We start from the raw sequence: 21945 nt of genomic DNA on the forward strand, positions 1-21945 counted from the left end.
CATCTGATTCTTGCCAATTCCTAGTTTCTTCTTCACCGCTTTTAGGCTTCCTCCGTTCCTGAGAGCAAGTTCAATTCTGTCCATATGATATTTCCTTATGTCAGCTGTCTAACGCTTGTTGATTAACTTCGAAAGTTCTGCCAGTTCTATTCTAGCTGTAGGGTTAGAGGCTTTCATACATTGGCGTATCTTGATCAGATCTTTCGTCTCATGCGATAGCTTACTGGTATCCTGTCTAACGGAGTTACCACCGACTTCTATTCCACACTCCTTAATGATGCTCACAAGATTGTCGTTCATTGCTTCAACGCTAAGGTCCTCTTCCTGAGTTAAAGCCGATAACCTGTTTTGTAGCTTGTGCCCCCGCCCCGCCGGACAGTCGCCCATCGGTTTTCTTCCTGACCGATCGCGAAAGATGTGCTCGTTTCCTAGTCGACACAGTGGCGGAAGTTAGTGCCGTGCCGGCGTCGCCAGCCGATCGCAAACGACCGTGCGCAGCACCGTTGCAAGCTGTCAACAATACGACGATACCGACGTACAGGCAAAGCTCTGTCTCGCTGGACCTGGGCCTCAAGAGGACGTTTCGGTGTATTTTCGTCGTGGCTGACGTAAAATTTGCCATCATGGGAGCGGACTTTTTGCGCAACTTCGGACTGTTTGTCGATGTCCGCAACCGGCATTTACAGGACCCCCTGTCACAAGCAGAAGTGCGCGGGAAGTCATCCAGGCGTCCACCCATCAGCCCCACGCTCGTAGCACCACCGGACGCTACACGATTCACCGGCATCGTCGGCGATTTCGCCGAAGTGACGCGGCCACCACAGGCCAGCGCGGCCGTCAAACACAATGTATGCCACCACATTGTCACCACAGGCCCACCAGTTTACGCACGGCCGCGTCGCCTGTCCCCGCAAAAGCTGCAAGCAGCTCGACAGGAATTCGACCACATGCTCGAGCTCGGCATAATCCGCCCGTCCGTTAGTCCGTGGGCGTCTCCACTGCACATGGTGCCGAAGTCTACACCAGGAGACTGGCGACCATGCGGCGACTATCGAGCCCTCAATCCAGCAACCGTGCCCGACCGCTATCCGGTACCTCACATTCATGATGTCACGTCCCGCCTACATAGTGCGGTGATTTTCTCCAAGATCGACCTCGTGCGGGCGTACCATCATATGCGCGTGGCTCCAGAGGACGTATCGAAGACGGCGATAACCACGCCCTTCGGTCTATTCGAGTTCCTGCGCATGCCGTTCGGCCTGCGAAACTCCGGACAGACATTCCAGCGTTTTATCAACGGCGTTTTGCATGGCCTCGATTTCTGCCATGCATACCTTGACGACCTACTCATCGCAAGCACTTCACCAGACGAGCATGAGGCGGATCTGCGATCTGTGTTTCAGCGCCTGGCGGAGCGTGGCATCCTGGTGAACACGGAAAAGTGCGAGCTGGGTGCCGAGAAGCTGACTTTTCTTGGCCATGTTGTTTCAAGCTCTGGCATTCAACCTCATCCAGACAAGGTTAAAGCAGTCGAGAAGTTTACACGACCCACCACTAAGCGCCAGCTCCGCGAATTCCTCGGCCTTGTAAATTACTACCGACGTTTCGTACCTCGGTGCGCGGCCGTTCTACACCCTCTCCACCTCCTGCTGTCGACACACGAAGGTGCTGCTAGGGCGCTGCTCTGGACGGACGACGCCGAAGCGGCTTTTCAAGAGATCAAGAGACACCTCGCCGACGCCACACTTCTCGCCTACCCGCAACCGGGAGTCCCACAGTGCGTCATGGTCGACGCCTCGGACGCAGCTGTGGGCGCTGCCCTTCAACAACTCAACAAAGGAGTATGGCAACCGATCGCTTTCTTTTCTCGGAAATTGACACCCACTGAGCAGCGTTACAGCACTTTCGGACGCGAGCTATTGGCCTTCTACGCAGAAATCCGGCACTTTCATCATTACCAGAGATCTCGCCCGCCGAGGGCTGGGCGCGTGCCTTCTTTCGAGGCGGTGAGTCCAAGTACTTCCATTGCATCGACTGGACTTTAGTCTCCGGATCGTAGTGATGGACCCAGCTTTCATCCTGTGTAATCAGCCTTTTGAAAAAGTCATCCTGGTTTCCATGGCACACGGTCAAAAGAGCCTTGGAGCACTCGACTCGTTCCTGCTGTTGAAAAGGTGTGAGCAGCTGGGGAACCCAGCGAGCGGATACTTTACGCATATGGAGATGGTCCTGAATGATTTTTTTCACAGACCCGACACTAATCTTGACATTTTGGGCTAGTTCTCGAACGGTTACGCGGCGATTTTCCGAAATGGCGGCCTCCACTTGCTGGATGGTGTGTTCATCGATAGCTGAATGGAATCGCCCTTCAATCGGAGCCGTTTCCACCGAAGTCCGACCACATTTGAATTGACGATGCCAGTTCTTCACTACATCATATGATGGGGAATCCTCCCCTTAAACCTCTTTTATCTGATCGAACGTGTTCCTTGGAGTGCGGCCTTTCAAGTACAGGAACTTGATGACTGCTCTGTATTCGACTGCATCCATTATCACACCTCGCACCACTTTAGCGCCTGTAAAAGACCGCTATTAGTCCAGAGTTGCACATTGGTACGGGACCTATAGTGACTTATGTCATTACACATGCGCAGTTTCAGCATCTTGCAATAAATAGGAGTCAGGGGAAATCTTTATTGAACGCCCCTCGTATTTATGCGACGTAGCCTGCTTCACTACGCAAGTTCTCGTGTTTTTTTTCTATACTGCATGTGCCCGTAGGGTTCAACCTTTACCGTACCTTAGCTCTAACTACATGTTTAACTGGGTGCAGATGACGTGTGGAAACATTCGAAAAGAGTATTCGAAGATTATTTGCGTTTACGAATAGTGACTATTCGATTCGAAGACCGAATTGAATATTTGACTCGTTATTCGAAAGTTTCGAATATATTGCCAAGAAAAAGACATTGTCATAATTTTGGATCGGTATATGCAAGAATGAATTCTTATCGCTCGATTCACCCGCCATAGTATGAGTGATGTGCTGGCGAGCTCGCGGGGTCGATACCCGCCGCGGCGGCCACACGAAATCGATGGGGTGAACCGCAAAAACGCTCGTGCACTTCGATTTAGATGCACGTTTCGTTAAAAAAAAAAAAAGAAAGCACCCCCCACCCCTTAAAAAAAAAAAAGGGAAAAAGAAAACCAGTTGCCACCGGCCCACGACGGCGTGTTTCACGTACAAAACAGGTCGCAGTTTTTGCACGTAAAATCCCAGATTTTTTTTTTTCTCGCTCTACACTATTCCTTGTCGTCAACCGCTCGCAGTTGGGCGATTTTCGGGATAACGGGTCAGAACCCTAATATTATTGGGCTGTGAGCTACAACGCTCTGAATAACTAATACGCTCCTGATTTGTGAGTACAAATATTGCGACAGTTTCGTGAACGCTGTAAAAGTGTATTTCACGTAAGGTATAAACTTATAATATTTAGCTTTGTTTCAGATGATTTAACAGATACGGCTTGTAGAATTTGCGCGATACTTGCTTTTAGTGCAGAGTTACGGATATGTCAACTTTGTGCTTCGTTTTTTAAAACTTGTGTTTCTGGAAATTTTTGTAAAAACAATGAGCCTATGAATGCAAATATCTGCTTTGAAGAGACAGTATAATACGACTTTACTTCCTAAATGCAGAGAATTTCATTCCAGTCGATTCAACGGTTGCCGTTAGCAGCAAACATGACTTCTGATGGGATGGTCATTACTCGCACACTCCGTGCGTCAATAACAAACAAAACGCCTTTATTGCGCATGTATGTTTAACAGAATAAATACATTAAAAAAATAAAAAAAAAAAAACTTGCCGTGACCAGGATTCGAACCTGGGTTATTGCGGCCACAACGCAAGGTACTAACCACTATACGATCACGGCTACCCGACCGGGCGGCAAGGAGGGCCGACTAACAGCTATATGAAGGCAAACAACCAACTAAACGCTACTTTTATTTTAGCACGCAATATGCGCCACTGCTGGTTTGACGGCAAGCAGCCACGTCCGCACTCACCTTGCCAACTTCGCACCATTCTAGCGCAACAGCACGTACGGCAGTGCGTGTCGAATCGGCGACTAATGGCTTTCAGTGGTCCCGTGCATGGAGCACGGAAATAAACGAAATAAACTAGGAGGAAGCATTACACCACGCCAGCCATCCTTCGCAAGCCAACTCCCTGTAAAGTCATCCCCTGTGCCTTCTCTCCAAAGTCGACCCAAGTGACTTCGCGCTCGGCAGATTCGGCCGCGTGCTTGGTTTCCGGTAGATCTAAAGCGATGTGCGCTTATGCGAATGCTTAGCCAACCACTCTAGGTGTATTTTTCTCCGATTTGCTTGTGCAGCTCACGCGCGGTGTCAAGATTCTAGGGACCATATTCACGTGCTGTGCAAACTGTTCGTGCTCCCTCCCACTTTTCTCCTTCCTTTACGCAGAACATATTTTCCGTAGCAAGGCCCATTCACACTTGCGAGTCGCACAAGGTCGTGCGACGGTTCTGGACGAAAAGCTACGGTCGCAGGGCCAGTCGCACGCTGCTCGAAATCGCGAGCCGCTAAACCATGGCTAAACTAGAGAGCTAAACCAATCAACGAGGCTCCGGAAGCAGCGCGATACTTTGTGCATCCGGTTGTCATTGCCGGCGGCAAACACGAAACTGGCGAGACGAGGTAAAACGGAGTACTCCGCCGAGGTCCTGCTGAATGCCACGAACGCGTACCTATTCCTCTATGACGAGACACACGTGGACTTCTCGGCTTATCTCGCAAGTACCAAGCACTTTTGAGATATGCATTTTGAAACTGGCAAGAGCAAGACTTTCAAAGTATATAGTACAAGCAGAAATATTTTTCAGGCAATTTCATCGCCCAAAATTAGTTTTAGAGCAAGCGCATTATTGTAACTAATAATGAAATGGTGAAATATCCCTTGTCGTGCGCTCTCTCGAAGTAGGCGGCTAGCATGCCCGGCCAGTCCCCACAAACGGAGGCGCGGGCGGACCTACCACCGCCGCCGTCGCCACTGCACACGCGTCTGAAGTGTCTGTACGGCCACCGGTGTACATCAAAACCGCCACATCATCAACCTCTTCACTCGGGTCGCACACGGAGCGCGAGCCGCGGTCAAGGCAGACGGAACTCCCGTAAGCGTGCAGACTTCAAGTTCGTTTCGAACGAGAAGGCGTCCCGCCGGTCGCCCTTGCAAGTGTCAACGTCGGTGTGGTCGAGCTACATCCTTGGTCGCAGGCGACTCACAGGTGTGAATGGGCCTGTAGCTTCAAGCGCACTAAATTGAAGCGTAGCACTTACCACTGAAGTCGCAAAACAGCCGCCATTCCTCCTTTAGATAGCGCGAGGGCCCGATAAATGGATACGGGTACAATGGAAGCACGTCTATGTACACTTTTATTCACAGAATTTCCATATTTATTCTTTTGTACCATGGCATGACCTTTGAACCGAACATAAGCAAAAAAAAAAAAGCACTCCGTGATTCTGTACAGAAGGCCATGTCGGCCGTGCTCACAGTGAAAGCAGAGGAAATGGGCATAAAACATGCATAGCTGCAGGCATGAAGCTCTCCCTGTCACTGATATCAATGCAGTTTGCATGACATACTTCATCACAATCAACAAGTAATGATCCACCGAATTAGCTGAAAGATTAACATTTAAGTGTGATCGAAACATCTGCATGCAACTTTCCCAATTCCATCTAACCATGATGGTGACAGAGCAGGGACTGTCGTCAATCACTTTCGGACACCATAAGCTTTCATGGCATGATGAACCTCGCCAAGCTGCGTTGTGCACTTGCTGCTTGACAGGCAAGGAACTCAAGGCACTAAAAATATCTCGGCAATCCGATATTGCATATTGGTGTTCTTGAACCTGGGGTACGCCACGTTTGACTTCAGGAAACAGGTACTCTTCATGGTCTTCAGAAGACAATACAAAACAAAACAAGAACCAACAGAATATATTAGGCTAGCTCACTAATCTATCAACAGCCTTCCAGTAGTATTTACTAAACTCTGCACTAAGTACTGCAACCAAACAGAAAGCACCACAAATGGGGAGGGGGAATGGCCAAAAACTGAGTATGCATGCATGCCACAGTTACCTCTACCGCACCCTTTCCCAAGAAGTTGATCGCAGTGTAGTTTATAACAGACACATTCTTACATAATTTACAGAGAACATTGTGCCCTCTCTTTGGACTTTAAGACACTGTGGCAGATGGCTGAAGCCCCTACAGTATGTGTGCAATTTAAATGCTCAACCAGCACTGGTAGTGAAAAGGCTTGCATTGAGAGTGCGGTACCAGACCTGTACACATAGGGAGAGCAGCAAATTCTGTTCAGTTTCATTCAAAGTATGGCTAAATATCTTCCGCCTTGGCCGTAGTCTGAAAGAAATTGACCCTTTTACTGTTAGCACAAAGCAGACATCTTGGCTGCCCAATGTACTGAGTGTCTCCTCATTATGACTAATCACACAAAATGTGATGAAAGAAGTGCAATATAACTCAAAAACAAAATATTGATGAGAAAGAGCGAAGCAAGAGAAACTTGGGCGCCTTAAATGAAAAGAAACGGACTATTTCGGAAGGTTTTTCGAGCACTTAAAATTATGTTCAGTGAAAGTTTTGCTGTCTAGCTGGCTAACCAGCCTGTTTGCATCCAATGGTCAAGGAAGGTACACACATGCACCAAGACAAAAGCTGCTTACATTCAAGAAGGGAAAAACTCTCTCTGGCATTAAAGATGGCAAAGCATTGGATGCGCCTCAACTACAGAAACTTGCAAATCTGCAGGACTACACTGTCATCTGTCTGGAATTTCTCACTAAGCACTGTACAAACTGCGACTCTCACACCGAGCGGCAACAAACCACTGCCATCTTCGCTCACTTTGTGTCTTTGATCACCCTCTTAGATTTGCTTTCTATTATACAAGCTGTTGTGCCGACCTCTTGACACCCACTCTCAATCGAGCATAAACAGCAGCACCAAAATCATGTGCATCTCACTTTATGTCCTTCGGCGCCTGCTCATTGCTTCGATCGCGGAAAAACCCCGCCTGTGTCCGACACTCGCGCACAGTCACCGTGACCAGGTTGGCCGTCACATCCGTGATGAGGACCTGATCCACTACTGGGCTCTGCTTTTGCCAGAAGTCTGGGATGATGGCAAGCTGGCTGTACTCTGGCTCGGCTACAGCCGGCTCAGCGCTGGCTTCCTTGGGTGGCAGCAGCATTGGAGGAGACGCAGCCTGGCCATTGTGACTGTGCATCGGCTTTCCTTGTGAGACGGCTGACACTGCTGGTTTGCAGACATTCTCGCGGTCGCTGCCTGGCTGAGGTGGTGCGCTGTCGCGGCCATTGAGAACGGGAGCTGCTGACTGCACTGGCTGCTGAGGTGCCACAATGCCTGTGGCAGGAACAGGGTGCGTAGGAAGAGGGGCAGGGGAGCTGACGGGTACAGTAGTGGGGTTGGGGGTAGGACCGGCAGAGTTGGCAGAATTCGAATTTGTCGCGACCTGATGAGATGGTGAACTGGCTGGGGGAGTCAGATGAGGAATAGGAGGCCGCGAAATTCGTGCAACCGTTGCCGGTCCGAGCTGCCCGGTACCCAAGCGGGCGGCTACGGGGGGCACTGCAAGGTGCGAGGCAGGGGGGTGAGTGTGGTGAACATGCAGCGGCGGTTGCGTCACGCTGACAGCAAGGCGCGGAGTGATGGGCTTGAAGGCCATCGGTGGCCGCAGAGGTGCCCTCGCTGGTGACGAGCCATTCATGAATGGTGCCGCCACTGTAGAGATGGGAGGGGGCTTGCCAGCAGTGCTGACTGCAGGTACATCCACTGGCCTAGACAACCTAGGCATCTTGCTGGGCGGTTGCTGGACAACAGCTGTGACCGCAACGTGTGGACTAGATGACGCTGGCTTCACATCTAACTTGCGTTTGGTTGCGGTGTCTGGCTTCTTTGAAGCTTCTAACACTGGCGGGAAAGAAGGACCTGCCTCAACTTGGTTTGGCTTCGAGATGGGGGACAATGTTGCTGGTTCAGAGCTCTTTTCAGATGGCGATTGACTGGGGGTCGCATCTGCATTGGCTGCAGTCAGTGGTTTGGCCTTTTCTTCCTGTTCTTTGTGGCTCTTGGCACTCTGAAGTGTTTTTGGTGGGCTGACTGTCGCAGCAGCAGGCTTGGGCTTTACTGTCGGCTCCTTAGCCTCAGCTGGCTGTGGCTTCGGTGTCGCAGCAGTTGCTGGCTGCTGCTGTGGTGATGTCGCAGATTGCGACGTAGACATTGAAAGTCGCGACACAGCTGTCACTGTGGAGCCTTCTTTATCTTCAGTTGCTGCTGCACCAGGTGACAACACAGGTGGGGGACTATGCGGTGGAGATACTGCAGAGTTTGTCTCTGTGCTTGAGCTGTTGCCGTGGGGTGTTGCAGGTGCATCGTTGGAGGTATCGTCCTCGCTCTTGGCCTTGCTGGAGTCATGTCGGAAATCTTGCTGCGGCTCGCCGGTGCTCTGTGAGGAAAGTCAGGAAAAGCCGCAAGGTTAGGAGAGGCTGGAAATATAATCCACTGTGGATCACTACACATTTACACAAGTGCTGAACTAGGTAGGATAGATGTCAGCAAATGTAAGAAGCCTGCAGGAAACTGGCACTTGCCCTCTTACATGTGAACTATACCTGTGTGTTTCTTGGATATCTGTCGCAGAACGGGATAGACTCAACATAAAGACCTCTCCAACAAGACCTCCGTAGACATCAGCATAATGCCCTCTCGACTGTTTTTAATTCAGCAGCATGCTTCAGAAGCAACAGATGTGAATTGAATATAGTCTACAGGCAACATTTGATAGTCGCTAAACGTTAAAGGGGTCCGAACCACCCCTTCTGCTAGGCGAAAAAACTCTTCGCAGAGAGCATATGCTACTGTGAACTCGGACAAATTTTGCACTCGGAAGTGGAGCGCAAATTCACCCTTTTCCTAACCGCTCTCTTTTCAACAGAACCCTTCACCTGACCCACTATGGGGCTGCCATAAATCAAGAAGCAGGAGTCAATTATCGTTTGCTCACGCTTGGCCGCGTCCACCCATGTAGGTATGGAACTTTGGCCTCACTGCTTACCGAGGTGTTGTAGCTGTTGACTACGATAAGTCTTGAACATTCAACTAGCCTCGAACTACACGAAACTAAAGGCCAGACCGCACGTACGCTATGCCTGCCGCACTTCATGAAGAGTGATCAGCAATCACAAGGGATGCACCAGTGCGCTCACTCCTGGCTAGACAGGCTTCGCATTGAGTGTTACAAATATGCAATTTAGGTGTGCCTAGTATTCATGCAGGACAAAACCAGTCCGCACCACGTAGCACGGCCACGCTGGAGCATGCACTCTAACTCTGCTGTGCACTTACAACTGCACATAGCTGCATAGTGTAAGTACTGTGGGCACCGCGGAGTGCTGTGACGAGCCCGCTCGCCATAAGGCGGTAGGTGGAGTATCACTACCAGTAGTACCTTCGGAATAGATGACATTGAGGGTGAATGGCAAAGGCAAATACTTAAGTGTTATTGACTGGCTTGGCCGGCCGGCCGGATCTAGGCTTTCAGGGGTGGCAAGGAACTTTTCATTGCCACGAGGGACGTTGACGTCTGCCCCTGCCCTTCTCTACATCCTACCCACCTTCCTACACCCCAGCATAGGCCTCACAGGCATCCACTACAACCGATTTGTACACTTCAGCAGTAGCACAGCTCATTTTTCTACCTTGTTTGTCCACTGTTGATCTGATTCACTTGAAATGGTCATCTTTAAAATGTTTACTGTCAGAACAGTATTGTGCAAATGTGTCCTTGCAAGTCGGCACAGTAAGTGGATACTTGCTTCATATTTTATTGGGCTATATGCTCACACACTCATGCCTACTGGCATTCGCCAATGCTCCTGCTCATACTCTTCAACACTAATTCGCATTCATACTTGCGTCCATTCATACTGAAACTGGAGACGCCGACTTTTGTAGATAATCTAACTAGCTGGAACTCCCTCCCCCTTTGCAAAAAAAAAAAAAAAGGAGAGAACAGATGTCCTTTGAAACAAACACTTATTCCTCGTTCATACCCATAAGGAATCGCACCACTCATCACTATCCCATGCCTATGAAATCAGTGAAGAGTAAGCAGGAGTCATCGTGTTCATAAGTGAGTATGCCAACCTATGTGTTGCCTGCTGCTGTGCAGATGGCTGAACCTCAAGTCAACCTGCGAATTAAGCTTTTTCCCTGCCGAGTTGCCAATTACTTCTGTATAAAATACAAAATAAAGTCCAAGTAATTTATCGTAAGCCATGAGCCTGATTATTAGCCGAATACCTTGGAATTGATCCAGCACAGACAGCACTTCACTGCTGAATGGCACTAGGCAGTTTATTTTACTGACCTGGCTAATGGCAGTACATTCCATATGCTTTTGCAGGATGAGGTAGTTCATTCAGCTCCCATGCTAACTTATACAGCACAGTTGTAAACAGATCTAACCGAAACAGACAATAAGCACTTTTTATTTAAAGGGACACTAAAGCGAAACAATAAATGAGTTTAGACTAATGAAGCATTGTTTGAGAACACTGCAGGTAGTCAATTAAAAAAAAAATAGTTTGATTATTAGATGAGGAAATGAAGGTCCAAGTATCAGTATTTGAATTTCACGCCGAAACACCGACGCCGCTATGTCAGTGTAACGTCAGGGATTCCAAAGCATGTTTTCGCGATTGGGCCGCGTTGGCTGCGTAAAGGTTCCCGAAACTTGCCATGTTTAATATCTGGTTCCTTTAGAACACAATGTAGTCAACCTGTACCGCTATATATAATTAGTAGGCCCTAGAAGATGCCATCAAAATCCAAGACGTCACAGCCACCAGGTGCGGGAACTTATGTAGGCGTCGCCACCCGTATTTCGTTCTTGCGCTTTTTATGACTTGCCAAACGTCTTATCATTGTAAGAGTGGTGTTGTAGAACGGTAATTTACTGATGCAGAAGGAATCATTTTTCCCTTTAGTGTCCCTTTAAGGAGACACCAAAGAGCAGCAATATTAAGTACGCTGTTTTAGTGAATTGTTTTTACAATAGGAAGACTGTACCTCTTATTGTAAATAAGCTTGGTTAGCCAGAATATATGCAAGAATGAAAGATCAGTGGCACCACCACACTGAAGTTCCTGAATTGGCTAGATAGCACCTGCTCAAGTGTAGTCAACCGCTCAATGGCAAACCAAAAGGACTGCATTAAATTCTCATTATACCTACTTTTAGGTGCTAAAAACCAACACAGTATACATGAGAGGACAACAGGACAGAGGAAGTGGTATGAATAAATACTGACTTGCCCAGCAAGAAGTTCTCTTAATCCATATTAAAGTCTCAAAAACAACCAACCATTCAGCTTAGCAAGCCCCTGGAAACATTCCCTCGGTCTAAACGGCCCAATACACGGGAAAATAATTTTGCGTCTATGACACCATACTGACGTACCAGTGCAAAGGTTTTGGTGCCAAATTCAAGAAATAAGAGTGACTCATTTTTTAAGGTATAGTAATCAACTGTTTCTGCTAAATTGCTGAATTCAAGGCTTTCAAGAATGCCTCACCAGACACAACTGATTTCGTGACATGGTGTAGTGTTTCTTTAAAGTGGCCCTGCAAGTTGTTTAATGCTACCTTTTTGCTCTAGACCTTTTCTTATCTCAAAGAATTAACAGCAAAAGGAATTATGACGACACACACAAGGTCAGGTTAGTGGCCACAGAGACTTAAAAACACATTTAAAATTAGAGTAGCCTTCAATTCTAATTCTTGCGGCTTTGTAAAGGGTCTATGCACCGAGCCGGATATGCGAGGCAGTGACAGCGACGCCGGGGTAGCTGCACCATGTTTACATGTCGCGGAGCATCGGAAAAATGGCAGTGGTATTTTATGTGCAAACATCTCATCCCTATCTTTTGGCCCCCTGTTCGTCCTATTTCTTGCAGGTGCAATGTACAGCTAGCACCTCACTGTCTGCTTTTACGAGAAGCTATCGTGCGAGTGGCCTTTCACTGAATGACTGCGACTGACAAACCTGGGAGGGGAAAAAATTTTTTTGGCAAGACCAGAAGAATAGATGCAACATAAAAATTATGAAGGCTGCGTAGAATCAGTGCTTAGTTCTCTAGGCTTGTTTTTTCAGTGGAGCAACGTTAATGCTACCTTTAATGATGCAAGTGGACAACACGCAGTAAATTCTGTAATGAAGGCAATCATGTTGTGCGAGCGCTTTGATGCACGGCTGCTGTACCGAGCCGCTCGTCAGATAACTGTGGCCTTCCATCGACTTGTAGGCTTTCAATTGCTCGCAGGTCAGGAAGCTTGTTGCATTCACAAGGCAATCCTTATCATGGATGTCTGCGAGATCCATGCAAGACAGTACTCCGACATCAAGTCAAAGCTTTTGACTCAATGTCGTTATCTTTGAGTTCGAGCTCTACTTGGCGACACAGACCTGCTAGGGTAGGGATTGCTAACTCGCGACCGAACTTATAGCAGCCTTCACAGGCACTGCTAAGAGCTCCCAGCGGATGACGTCATGTGCATACACCCCCTATACTACATTTCACTCTCCTACATGATGTCATAGTGTGGTGTCCAATAGCCACAGAGCACCAATGTTGCATAAAGGATGCCGAGGTGCTATGGTTGCCAAGCCTGCTCAGATTGATGGTGTTTCCATGTTCTTTGCAATTGGGCGGTGTGCTGTCCGATCTTTGAGCCCATGGGGTCACTTCTGTGGTTACAACAGCTTCCAACGTGTGGCCACTGGTGTGCCATGTGCTCGGCACCATGAAGCATTGTTCCCACGGCTGCAACACGCTGCGTGTGGCAATCAATACTTTGAATTCTTAGAAAACATAACGCAGTTGTCTTTTTGCATTACTAGCAACATTGTGCGAACGTAGAATGGCACATTTTTAACCAATTATAGTACTATGTTTTGCAGACATGTCAGTCGCACAAAATTGCCACATCATGACGATGCCATCGGCAAGACCAAACAAAATTTCTGAGTTGCAAGGCCCCTTAAGAGTTTTCTGTTAGGCTAGTTGGTACATGGTAAATATTTAGAATGAAAAAAAAAAGCAATACATATTTTTTCAATGGCTGTTTCATTCAAGGTGCTACTCTTGTTCATTCCAGGCGCTGCAACCATGGGAATGCAGAAATTTTGCCCGGCATCCACAGAACCAATTTTAATTAAGTTTTCTTCAGTTAAAGGATGGTCAACATTCACTGACTGTTGGGAGAAAGTTTTAAAAATTGGCAGAGACAATTAAGGAATAAAAAATATAAAGCAGAACTAATCAGAGGATGACTGTCAAAGCCAAACAAATACTGAGATATGCTGCTGCGGATACTTATTGGCTAGCTCTGTAAATTACCGCTGTGGCGCACGCATGGGTCGGCTGATAGGCTGATGCTCATACACACGAGTACTTTCGCAGGCCATGTGCTCGCTCACAAATGTCAGCACTCACTCACTAAACACTCCTGTCCACTGACACTCGCCAATACTATGGTGGCTAGAAGGGGGCAGTGCGACGGACGGTGAAGTGCACTGGTGTACAAGGACAAGCCGCGGCGCGGCCTTTGCCAGTGTAGCGCCAGTAAGGTCTGCCGGGCAAGCGTAGGCGTGTAGACCGCACTTGTTTGCACATCAATCGGTCGCACATGTGCCACCGATTATTTTGAGGTATGTAGTGCGCGATATCGTACGGTTCATGTGTTATGTATTAGATTACGCGTCATGCCCTCATGGCGTCGAAAGCACGAACATGTTTTGTGCTGGGTGCAGAAGCTGGTACGGAATGTGCAAGGCCAAGGCCTCCCTTTTTAGGCCACGGAAAGATGCAACTCGGCGTGAATTGTGATCGATTCTCAAAACATCAAACGTGCTGACAAGTTGACAATGGAGTATGTCCTTTGCGAATGACACTTCGCATTGAAGTAAATTGAAAAGGCCTTTCAGCATGCGACACATGGGGAAGCAGTCACAAGAGAAGCGATTGAATGCAATGCAGAAAGCGTGCTCATGCAAAAATTTGACAGGGGAGGCCTATTGTAACCCTGGAGATGAGTTAGCCGTGCTCATTAAAGTGCTAGAGAATGCATTCACATTATTTTTTCAAAACATAAGCTTTATGCCTTCGGGATGCGAGCTCCATTGCAAACAGCTCCCTGGAAAAATGCTCCAGTTTGTGGTGTTAACTAGGTGGCTCTTTTTCACATTAAACAAGGACAAAGCTCTTCAAAGGGGGCATCAGAAATGTCTGAAGTTAAGGAGAGTGAAATAGAGCCTGCTGCTATGCTCGGTCTGATGTGTGTATGTGGATTACTGTACTACGTAATTACGGGTTTCCTCTCGTCTTGTGGACCTGTACAACAAAAGCAGTGATGGAAAATATTTAGTGCATGTTGAGGTTAATCAAAAAGCGTAAAACAGCTGACATAAGGAACTATAATATGGATAGAATTGAACATGCTCTCAGGAATGGAGGAAGCCTAACAGCAGTGAAGAAGAAACTAGGAATAGGCAAGAATCAGATGTATGCGTTAAGAGACAAAGCCGGCAATATCGTTACTAAGATGGATGAGATAGTTCAAGTGGCTGAGAAGGTCTATACAGTACCAGTAGCACCCACGACGATAATGTGAGAGAGAATAGTCTAGAGGAATTTGAAATCCCACAAGTGACACTGGAAGAAGTAAAGAATGCCTTGGGAGCTATGCAAAGGGGGAAGGCAGCTGGGGAGGATCAGGTAACAGCAGATTTCTTGAAGGATGGTGGAAACATTGTTCTAGAAAGACTGGCCACCCTATATACACAATGCCTCATGAATGACCTCGAGCGTACCGGAATCTTGGAAGAACGCTAACATAATCCTAATCCATAAGAAAGGGGACGCCAAAGACTTGAAAAATTACAGACGATCAGCTTACTGTCCGTTGCCTACGAAGTATTTACTAAGGTAACTGCAAATAGAATCAAGTACACCTTAGACTTCTGTCAACCAAAGGACCAGGCAGGATTCCGTAAAGGCTACTCAACAATAGACCATATTCACACTATCAATCAGGTGATAGAGAAATGTGCGGAATATAATCAACCCTTATATATAGCTTTCATTGATTACGAAAAAGCGTTTGATTCGGTCGAAACCTCAGCAGTAATGGAGGCACTACGGAATCAGGGTTTAGACGAGCCATATGTAAAGATACTGAAAGATATCTATAGTGGCTCCACAGCCACCGTAGTCCTCCATAAAGAAAGCAACAAAATACCAATAAAGAAAGGCGTCAGACAGGGAGATACGATCCCTCCAATGCAATTCACAGCGTGTTTACAGGAGGTATTCAGAGACCTGGAGCGGGACGAATTGGGGAGAAAACTTGATGGAGAATACCTTAGCAACTTGCAATTCGCTGATGATATTGCCTTGCTTAGTAACTCAGGAGACCAACTGCAATGCATGCTCACTGACCTGGAGAGGCAAAGCAGAAGGGTGGGTCTGAAAATTAATCTGGAGAAAACTAAAGTAATGTTTAACAGTCTCAGAAGAGAACAGCAGTTTACGATAGGTAGCGAGGCACTGGAAGTGGTAAGGGAATACAGCTACTTAGGGCAGGTAGTGACCACGGATCCGGATCATGAGACTGAAATAATCAGTAGAATAAGAATGGGCTGGGGTGTGCGTTTGGCAGGCATTCTCGAATCATGAACAGCAGGTTGCCACTATCCCTCAAGAGAAAAGTGTATAACAGCTGTGTCTTACCAGTACTCACATATGGGGCAGAAATCTGGAGGCTTACGAAAAGGGTTCTACTTAAATTGAGGACGACGCAACGAGCTATGAAAAGAAGAATGATGGGTGTAACGTTAAGGGATAAGAAAAGAGCAGAGTGGGTGAGGGAACAAACGCGGGTTAATGACATCTTAGTTGAAATCAAGAAAAAGAAATGGGCATGGGCAGGACATGTAATGAGGAGGGAAGATAACCGATGGTCATTAAGGGTTACGGACTGGATTCTAAGGAAAGGGAAGCGTAGCAGCGGGAAGATGGGCAGATGACATTAAGAAGTTTGCAGAGACAACATGGCCACAATTAGTACATGACCAGGGTAGTTGGAGAAGTATGGGAGAGGCCTTTGCCCTGCAGTGGGTGTAACCAGGCAGATGATGACGAGGTTTGCCAAAGCGCCCACATATGTACTTAATTTTTTTTTAAAAGCGAATGCTTTTTAAGGGCATGTTGCTGGCGCATGCAGACAAAAATAGTGAACTGAACGATGTGGTGATGTTATTCTCCAGTTTGTTGCACGCAGGGCCGGCATTGATTTTGTCTGCTTGTGTGTACGACTATCTGTGACCAATGGCTACACTCGTGGCAGATGATTGAAGTTGAAGGTTTGGCATTTCAGTTTGTTTCTGTTCATAGTCTTCGTTTGCATACGCTAACACCATGCAACCCTATAAGGAAGAAGAAAAAAAACTCGTCCAGAGTGGCCTTCAAATGTGACAGTCCTTTTTGTAAATCGCACTGCTAAACATCTGCTGCACATTCCGGTGTTGCAAATAACGTTTCTTTCTACTGCCTGCTCTTCGAAGTGTCACCCTTCTTAATAATGCATCTATAAGCTGGAAACACTTTGTGACGTTTGCAATGCGCTTTACATTAAAAATTCAAATGCAACCCAAACTGAATGTGATGTGCGAGCTAGTGGCTGTGCACTGCGCCCCCTTCAAAAGCTGCACACCAGCTGCAAGTAGCGCTATCAGCACAACTTTCATCGCTCTCCTTTGTGCAGCCAACCGGCTCCCGCTCATCGAACTGCCCCCTTCTAGCCACCATACCAATGCAGATTCTATGTCGACTCAAAATCACCAACACCAACGTTTGCTTATACTTGCATTCAGGGGGGACCTGGGCCTCAGAACAATCTTTATTGCTACTAGAGGAAGGAAATTTACAGGTAACAGGAAATTTCATTTGCTAGTTGAAAATATGCAGCTGGTTTTTCTGTACATAATTAAGAAAACATTCCATACAAATTTTCCTGTTCCAAATTTTGCCAATGACTGGCAAAGAATTCTACAGTAAGCAAGCTAAATTACGTGAATATATTCCTGAATACTCAAGGAAAGCCAATAAACATTGTTTTATGTTCCTACCTTTAAACAAAGTTGTGAAAGTTCAAAGTTGTAACTGGACACGAGAATTATTATTTTTTTTCAATTCCTCAACATTTTCAAGTGTTTCAGGGCATAGAAACAGTATTATAGACGTATTGCACACCTTGGAACCCTAGCTATCAGATAAAATAAATTTATATAGAATGATTAGGGGAGTAATTATGCCTTTCGGAATATTGCTGGTCGCCAAAAATACATCCAAAAGTGAAAAAAAAAAAAAACTAATCACCCTGTGGAAAAACCATTTTATTATCCTGGATGCAGAAAATCTGGCAAGAGTAAGCATTTCTGGCAGGAAAGCAAGCGAGAAAGATCAGGCCACATTGCAAACCAAGTTGGCACTCAGTGTTCGGTGACAGTGACCGATTGTGATTGTGTGTCTATGCTCCTTCCTTTCCTTATCTCTACTTTGTTTCCACTTTACCTCCCCCTCCTTTCTCTCCCCAGCGTAGGGTAGCCAACCGGATTTTTTTTCTCTGGTTAACCTCCCTGCCTTTCCCCTTTCCTCTCTCTCTCTCTTGGAAGGATGCATACTGTGCACTGGTATCGAGATCAGCTCACCAAGTAAGGAACTCTGATCACAATTTCTGAAATCAGCCCCATTACTCAACCAGACAGCTGTCCGCACAAAGTAAAGGACACAAAGCGAAGGCGCAAGCATAGACTTGCGTCGCCGCCTGCCGTCAGCTGCAGGAAGCGCCGCTTCAGGGAGGGCAGCCGCCTGTTCCAGGGGCGCGCAACATGCAGCAGCCCTCCCTGAAACACTGCTCTCTGCAGCTCGCATCCCCATAAGCCCAGGCAAACGTGAACTGTTTTCTTAAAAACGAGGCTAACTGTGCTAAGCATTGCACTAAACCAAGTAGACACCAAAATGCAATCGTTCTGCAAAATTTCAGGAAGAACAGTGCAGTGGTGAGTGCAAAAGCATTTTTTGAACATGCGCAGCAAAATACTTAGGACAGCAGCGCAATATTCAAGACCTTGTATGGGGTTCCCTACTACTTTCCTAACTATACTATGCGCAATGAACTTCCAGCTGGTTGGATTGGATTTTTCGTTATTAATATGGCCTGAAAGCACTGGATGCGGATAGAAACAGGCCACAACTGCAATTTCCACGAGCTTTTACTGCAACCAACCATACAATCGGAAGAAATGGTCCACATCTGGGAGTCTGCCAGGTAATTTGGGAGACTTGGCAGGCATGCATGCCTGGTAGGTATGGTAAATTTATAGTAGTAGCCCACCATATCAAAACATTGCATAAAAAAAAAAAAAAAACACCTGTGCAATCACAATTGCCTGCTGCATATACAGCGGACCACAGTCATTTGCAAGTAAATGAACCAGCAGACACGTACAATTAGTGAAGTACCACAAATGGCTAGAGAAGAGGGTGTATGTATTGGCGGCTCTATCTAACAAAGAACTGAGAGTGTTGGAAGGAGGCTGGGACTGTGTTTGATATTTTGTACAAATGCATAAATTTTGCTACCAATTAGTTCAATTAGGCACCATGCTAAGTTCAACTCACGCCACACGGATGCGAAAACGAAGTTAATTAGGGCAGTGCAAACGCTAAAACACAAGCAAAGGAAACTTGAAACTCGCAAGTCCAGGTACTCACATGACTCCGTTCCTTCTTAGACTTTTGACCTCGCTTGCCCGATCCAGAATCTCTCTGGCTGCAAGTTAAAAAAAGAAGCGCTGGTGAGTGACGGTGCTTAATTACAAAACGCGCTGACGCACTTGCTGATAGCAGTGACTCACTAGACCAAACGTCGAGATCGAAGCCGCATGCTGCCGACGATGTCAACCGCGACACAAGAAAAAACCCGAACCGCTGTTGAGACGTCGCCACGTGGTGATGTTCAACAACACTCGGGCACAAGACGATAATCAGCAAAACGATTCTTGGGTCACCGGCAAATGCCGGCTTCGGAAAAAGTTTGGTCGAAATATCGATCCTCGCACAAAGAGGTTGCACCGCACTGCTAGAGGGCCAACAAGTTTTGAAGTCAACAGAAGATGGCCGGAGTTTGTCAACTGGTGGGACGTGTCACGTGCATCCCTCATTATCTCGTTCGCAGCATTCAGGGATGTCACTTCCCTAAACACGCCGAGTGGCGCTGCGAACTCGGAGACGTGCAGTCTGTTGGGGGGGTCGAGGAACGGCTACAACAGGCGCGTCGTTTCTTTCTTTGTGGCTTATGCTACAGAAGCACAGAAAGTAATACCTCCTTCGCGCATACAAACTACGCAAAAAAAAAAATCGCGGTAAGTGCAACGTGCGGCAGCGTATATCAGGTAGCGAGTGGCACAGGCAGCCGCCATATTGAAAGAGACGGTACAGGCGCGCGCGCGGTCCTCCAAAAACAAGCAAGTTTCAAAAAGAAAAAAAAAGTGCGTGGAAAGAAACCCGAGAGAAAGAAGGCATGTGTGAGGAAGGGAACCGGTCCTGCGGGCGCAGAGGCGAGAGTCGACCCCGCGCGCTGCAGAAGCGAACTGAACCCCGAGATCCCCTTTCCACATTCGCCAATGAAATACCCTCGCTCTCTTACCTGCTCTCGAAGGCTTCCAGCAACCGCCCGTCCAAAATGTTTTCCTCCGGCTCCCAGGTGTTGTACCTGCGGCGAGTACGGCCAACATGTCAGTACAACGGCAAAATAAAGGTGCCCGAGGGTCGAAAATCATCAAATTAAACGTGCCAGCTTTATAGGCAACGCCCGATGCGGCCCCGAACACAAGCAGGAAGGGAGGGCAAGTGGAGGGTAGGGGGGGACTGCAGCCGTCACAACGACGCGAGAAAAACATGGTGGCGCCGCGCGCCGAGTAACTTCGGCTACAACACGCAGTGCAACAAAAACATCGCGCCGACAGTACACAGTCGCAACGCACACGGGAACGCGTGGTGACGGTGGGTTCACACTTACTTGTGACTCCAGCCGCGCCATTTCACCAAATACTCGACACGGCCCTGCAAGAAAACGAGCAAGATGCGAGATCAGTCACACGGACGTAGCAGGCCCCCCGTCACTTGGCCCGCACTAACGCACTAAGGCCGAGTCGCGATGTGTTTTGCCTGCCGTCGTCTCGGTAACAGTGCATACCTTGCGAATTCGCTTCTTCTGTATGCACTCGGCGGCGAAAACGCGCTCGCCGACTGACGAGAGCTCCATAACGTCGTTGTCGTACTTGGAAGGCGGTGTGCGACGTAGTCTCCTCCGTCGCTCCCGGCTTGGCTTTGTGGATGGCTCGCACATCCCGACAGGCATCGCGCTCGTCTTGATGACGTCACTGCTGACGCAAGAAGAGCAAGAGATAGAGCGATGAAGAAAGATGCGAGACGTGTGCTGCCATCAAGCGGCGCTAGAGAAAACCATTGCTGACAACAAACAAAACCGTTTTCACGTCGGCTGCTTTTTTCCTTTTTGCAGAAAGCGCGGTTCTCGATGCGCAGTACGAACGAAGCGATGGCATTTCGCTTTTTAACGCGGGTACGTTCAATGCTAAAATGTTGTGGCCGAAACAAAACGCGGGTGTACACGGTGTATAAACAAGGGGAGCTCGTGGACTGTGGTTCTCTCAGGTTTCGCTGGAGCCGCGGTTCGATAGAATCCCCCCCTTCCTTTTCTTGTTGTCCTCTGCGCCAAGTGGCGCCTTCCTTTTTCTTGCTTCTCTTGCGTTTCCCATTTGTGCAATCTTTATTTGCGTTGTGCGCGTATGAACTCTATGGGAAACGCGTAACAAACTTTACGATTAAATATAAACTGTCTCTACGAGAGAAGAATTTCGCGAATGGATCCAGCAACGACTTACAAAAATTCTCCTGTGCTAATGAATCGTACATATTGAAGTGGACAGCGATAAAGAAGAGAATAGGCAGGCCAGAAGAACATATTTCCTGAAAATATTCGCCATATATGCGTCTCACTACTGTTCCAAGCATTTCTAATGGCGATCTCGAACGACCGAGAAAACCAGAGTGACCTCCTGATGCACGCTCTCATTCCAATCGAACATCGTCTTTTAATTTTCTTCGTATATCACCATACACATCAGCGGCTTGAAATATTTTAAGACCGGAAGACAAAAATAATCAATCCACAGAAACAGTCACGTACTAAACGTCGCATATCTGGCCGCATTCGGTCATTGCCCAATGAACTTTTAATGCAGAAGAGTACGCATTTTGAGCAAAACCAGAACTAGGTGAAAGCAGGAGCCAACGTTTCGACAAGTGGACTTGTCTTCTGGTTGGTTGATGATTACGAGCAATAAAAAGCAGCGCTAAACAACAGTAGCCTTTTAGTGTTTCAGATTAATCCTTTTATTTTTACATTTAACTATTATTTACTGGGAAGTTAATTTTTTAGGACATTGTTTATTTGTCTGCTCGTCTTTGTTTATTTATATTCGTTTATTTGACCTTAAGAAAACATTGTTTTCTTGTAATACATGTTTACTTCTTTTGAAACAGTTTATTTGTACTATGTACCAACTCCTGCGACAGCCCCGCTAAATGGCCACTGTATATATGCACAAATAAAACAACCTAAAAAAAAATGTAGCGAGGAAAGGACGAGTACGCCAAAC

General features: G+C 47.3%; 1 protein-coding gene and 1 non-coding gene across 2 annotated transcripts; both read right to left on the minus strand.

Annotated features, from left to right (window-relative positions):
• Positions 1–3866: 3866 nt before the first annotated feature.
• On the minus strand, positions 3867–3938 carry TRNAH-GUG (transfer RNA histidin (anticodon GUG)). The gene has a single exon. It is a non-coding gene; the product is annotated as a tRNA-His (tRNA).
• A 1504-nt stretch (positions 3939–5442) lies between these two features.
• Positions 5443–20639, minus strand: LOC139049176 (chromobox protein homolog 2-like). The gene is made up of 5 exons (XM_070524476.1): positions 20460–20639; positions 20283–20326; positions 19911–19976; positions 18977–19034; positions 5443–8587 (listed from the first exon to the last, which is right to left on the minus strand). Exons 1-5 carry the CDS (start codon positions 20622–20624, stop codon positions 7082–7084), a joined length of 1839 nt encoding a protein of 612 aa, XP_070380577.1. The 5' UTR covers positions 20625–20639; the 3' UTR covers positions 5443–7081.
• Positions 20640–21945: the final 1306 nt, after the last annotated feature.

The sequence above is a fragment of the Dermacentor albipictus genome, chromosome 8, assembly GCF_038994185.2.
Source record: "Dermacentor albipictus isolate Rhodes 1998 colony chromosome 8, USDA_Dalb.pri_finalv2, whole genome shotgun sequence".
NCBI lineage: Eukaryota > Metazoa > Arthropoda > Arachnida > Ixodida > Ixodidae > Dermacentor > Dermacentor albipictus.

Bases quoted from the DNA above. Each gene is read 5' to 3' on its own strand.
- LOC139049176 (XM_070524476.1), bottom strand. From the start codon at position 20,624: ATGCCTGTCGGGATGTGCGAGCCATCCACAAAGCCAAGCCGGGAGCGA. The intron at 19,035-19,910 runs GTAAGAGAGCGA...TTTAACTTGCAG, and splicing joins CTGGAAGCCTTCGAGAGCAG to CCAGAGAGATTCTGGATCGG. The intron at 8,588-18,976 runs GTGAGTACCTGG...CTTTCCTCACAG, and splicing joins CTAAGAAGGAACGGAGTCAT to AGCACCGGCGAGCCGCAGCA.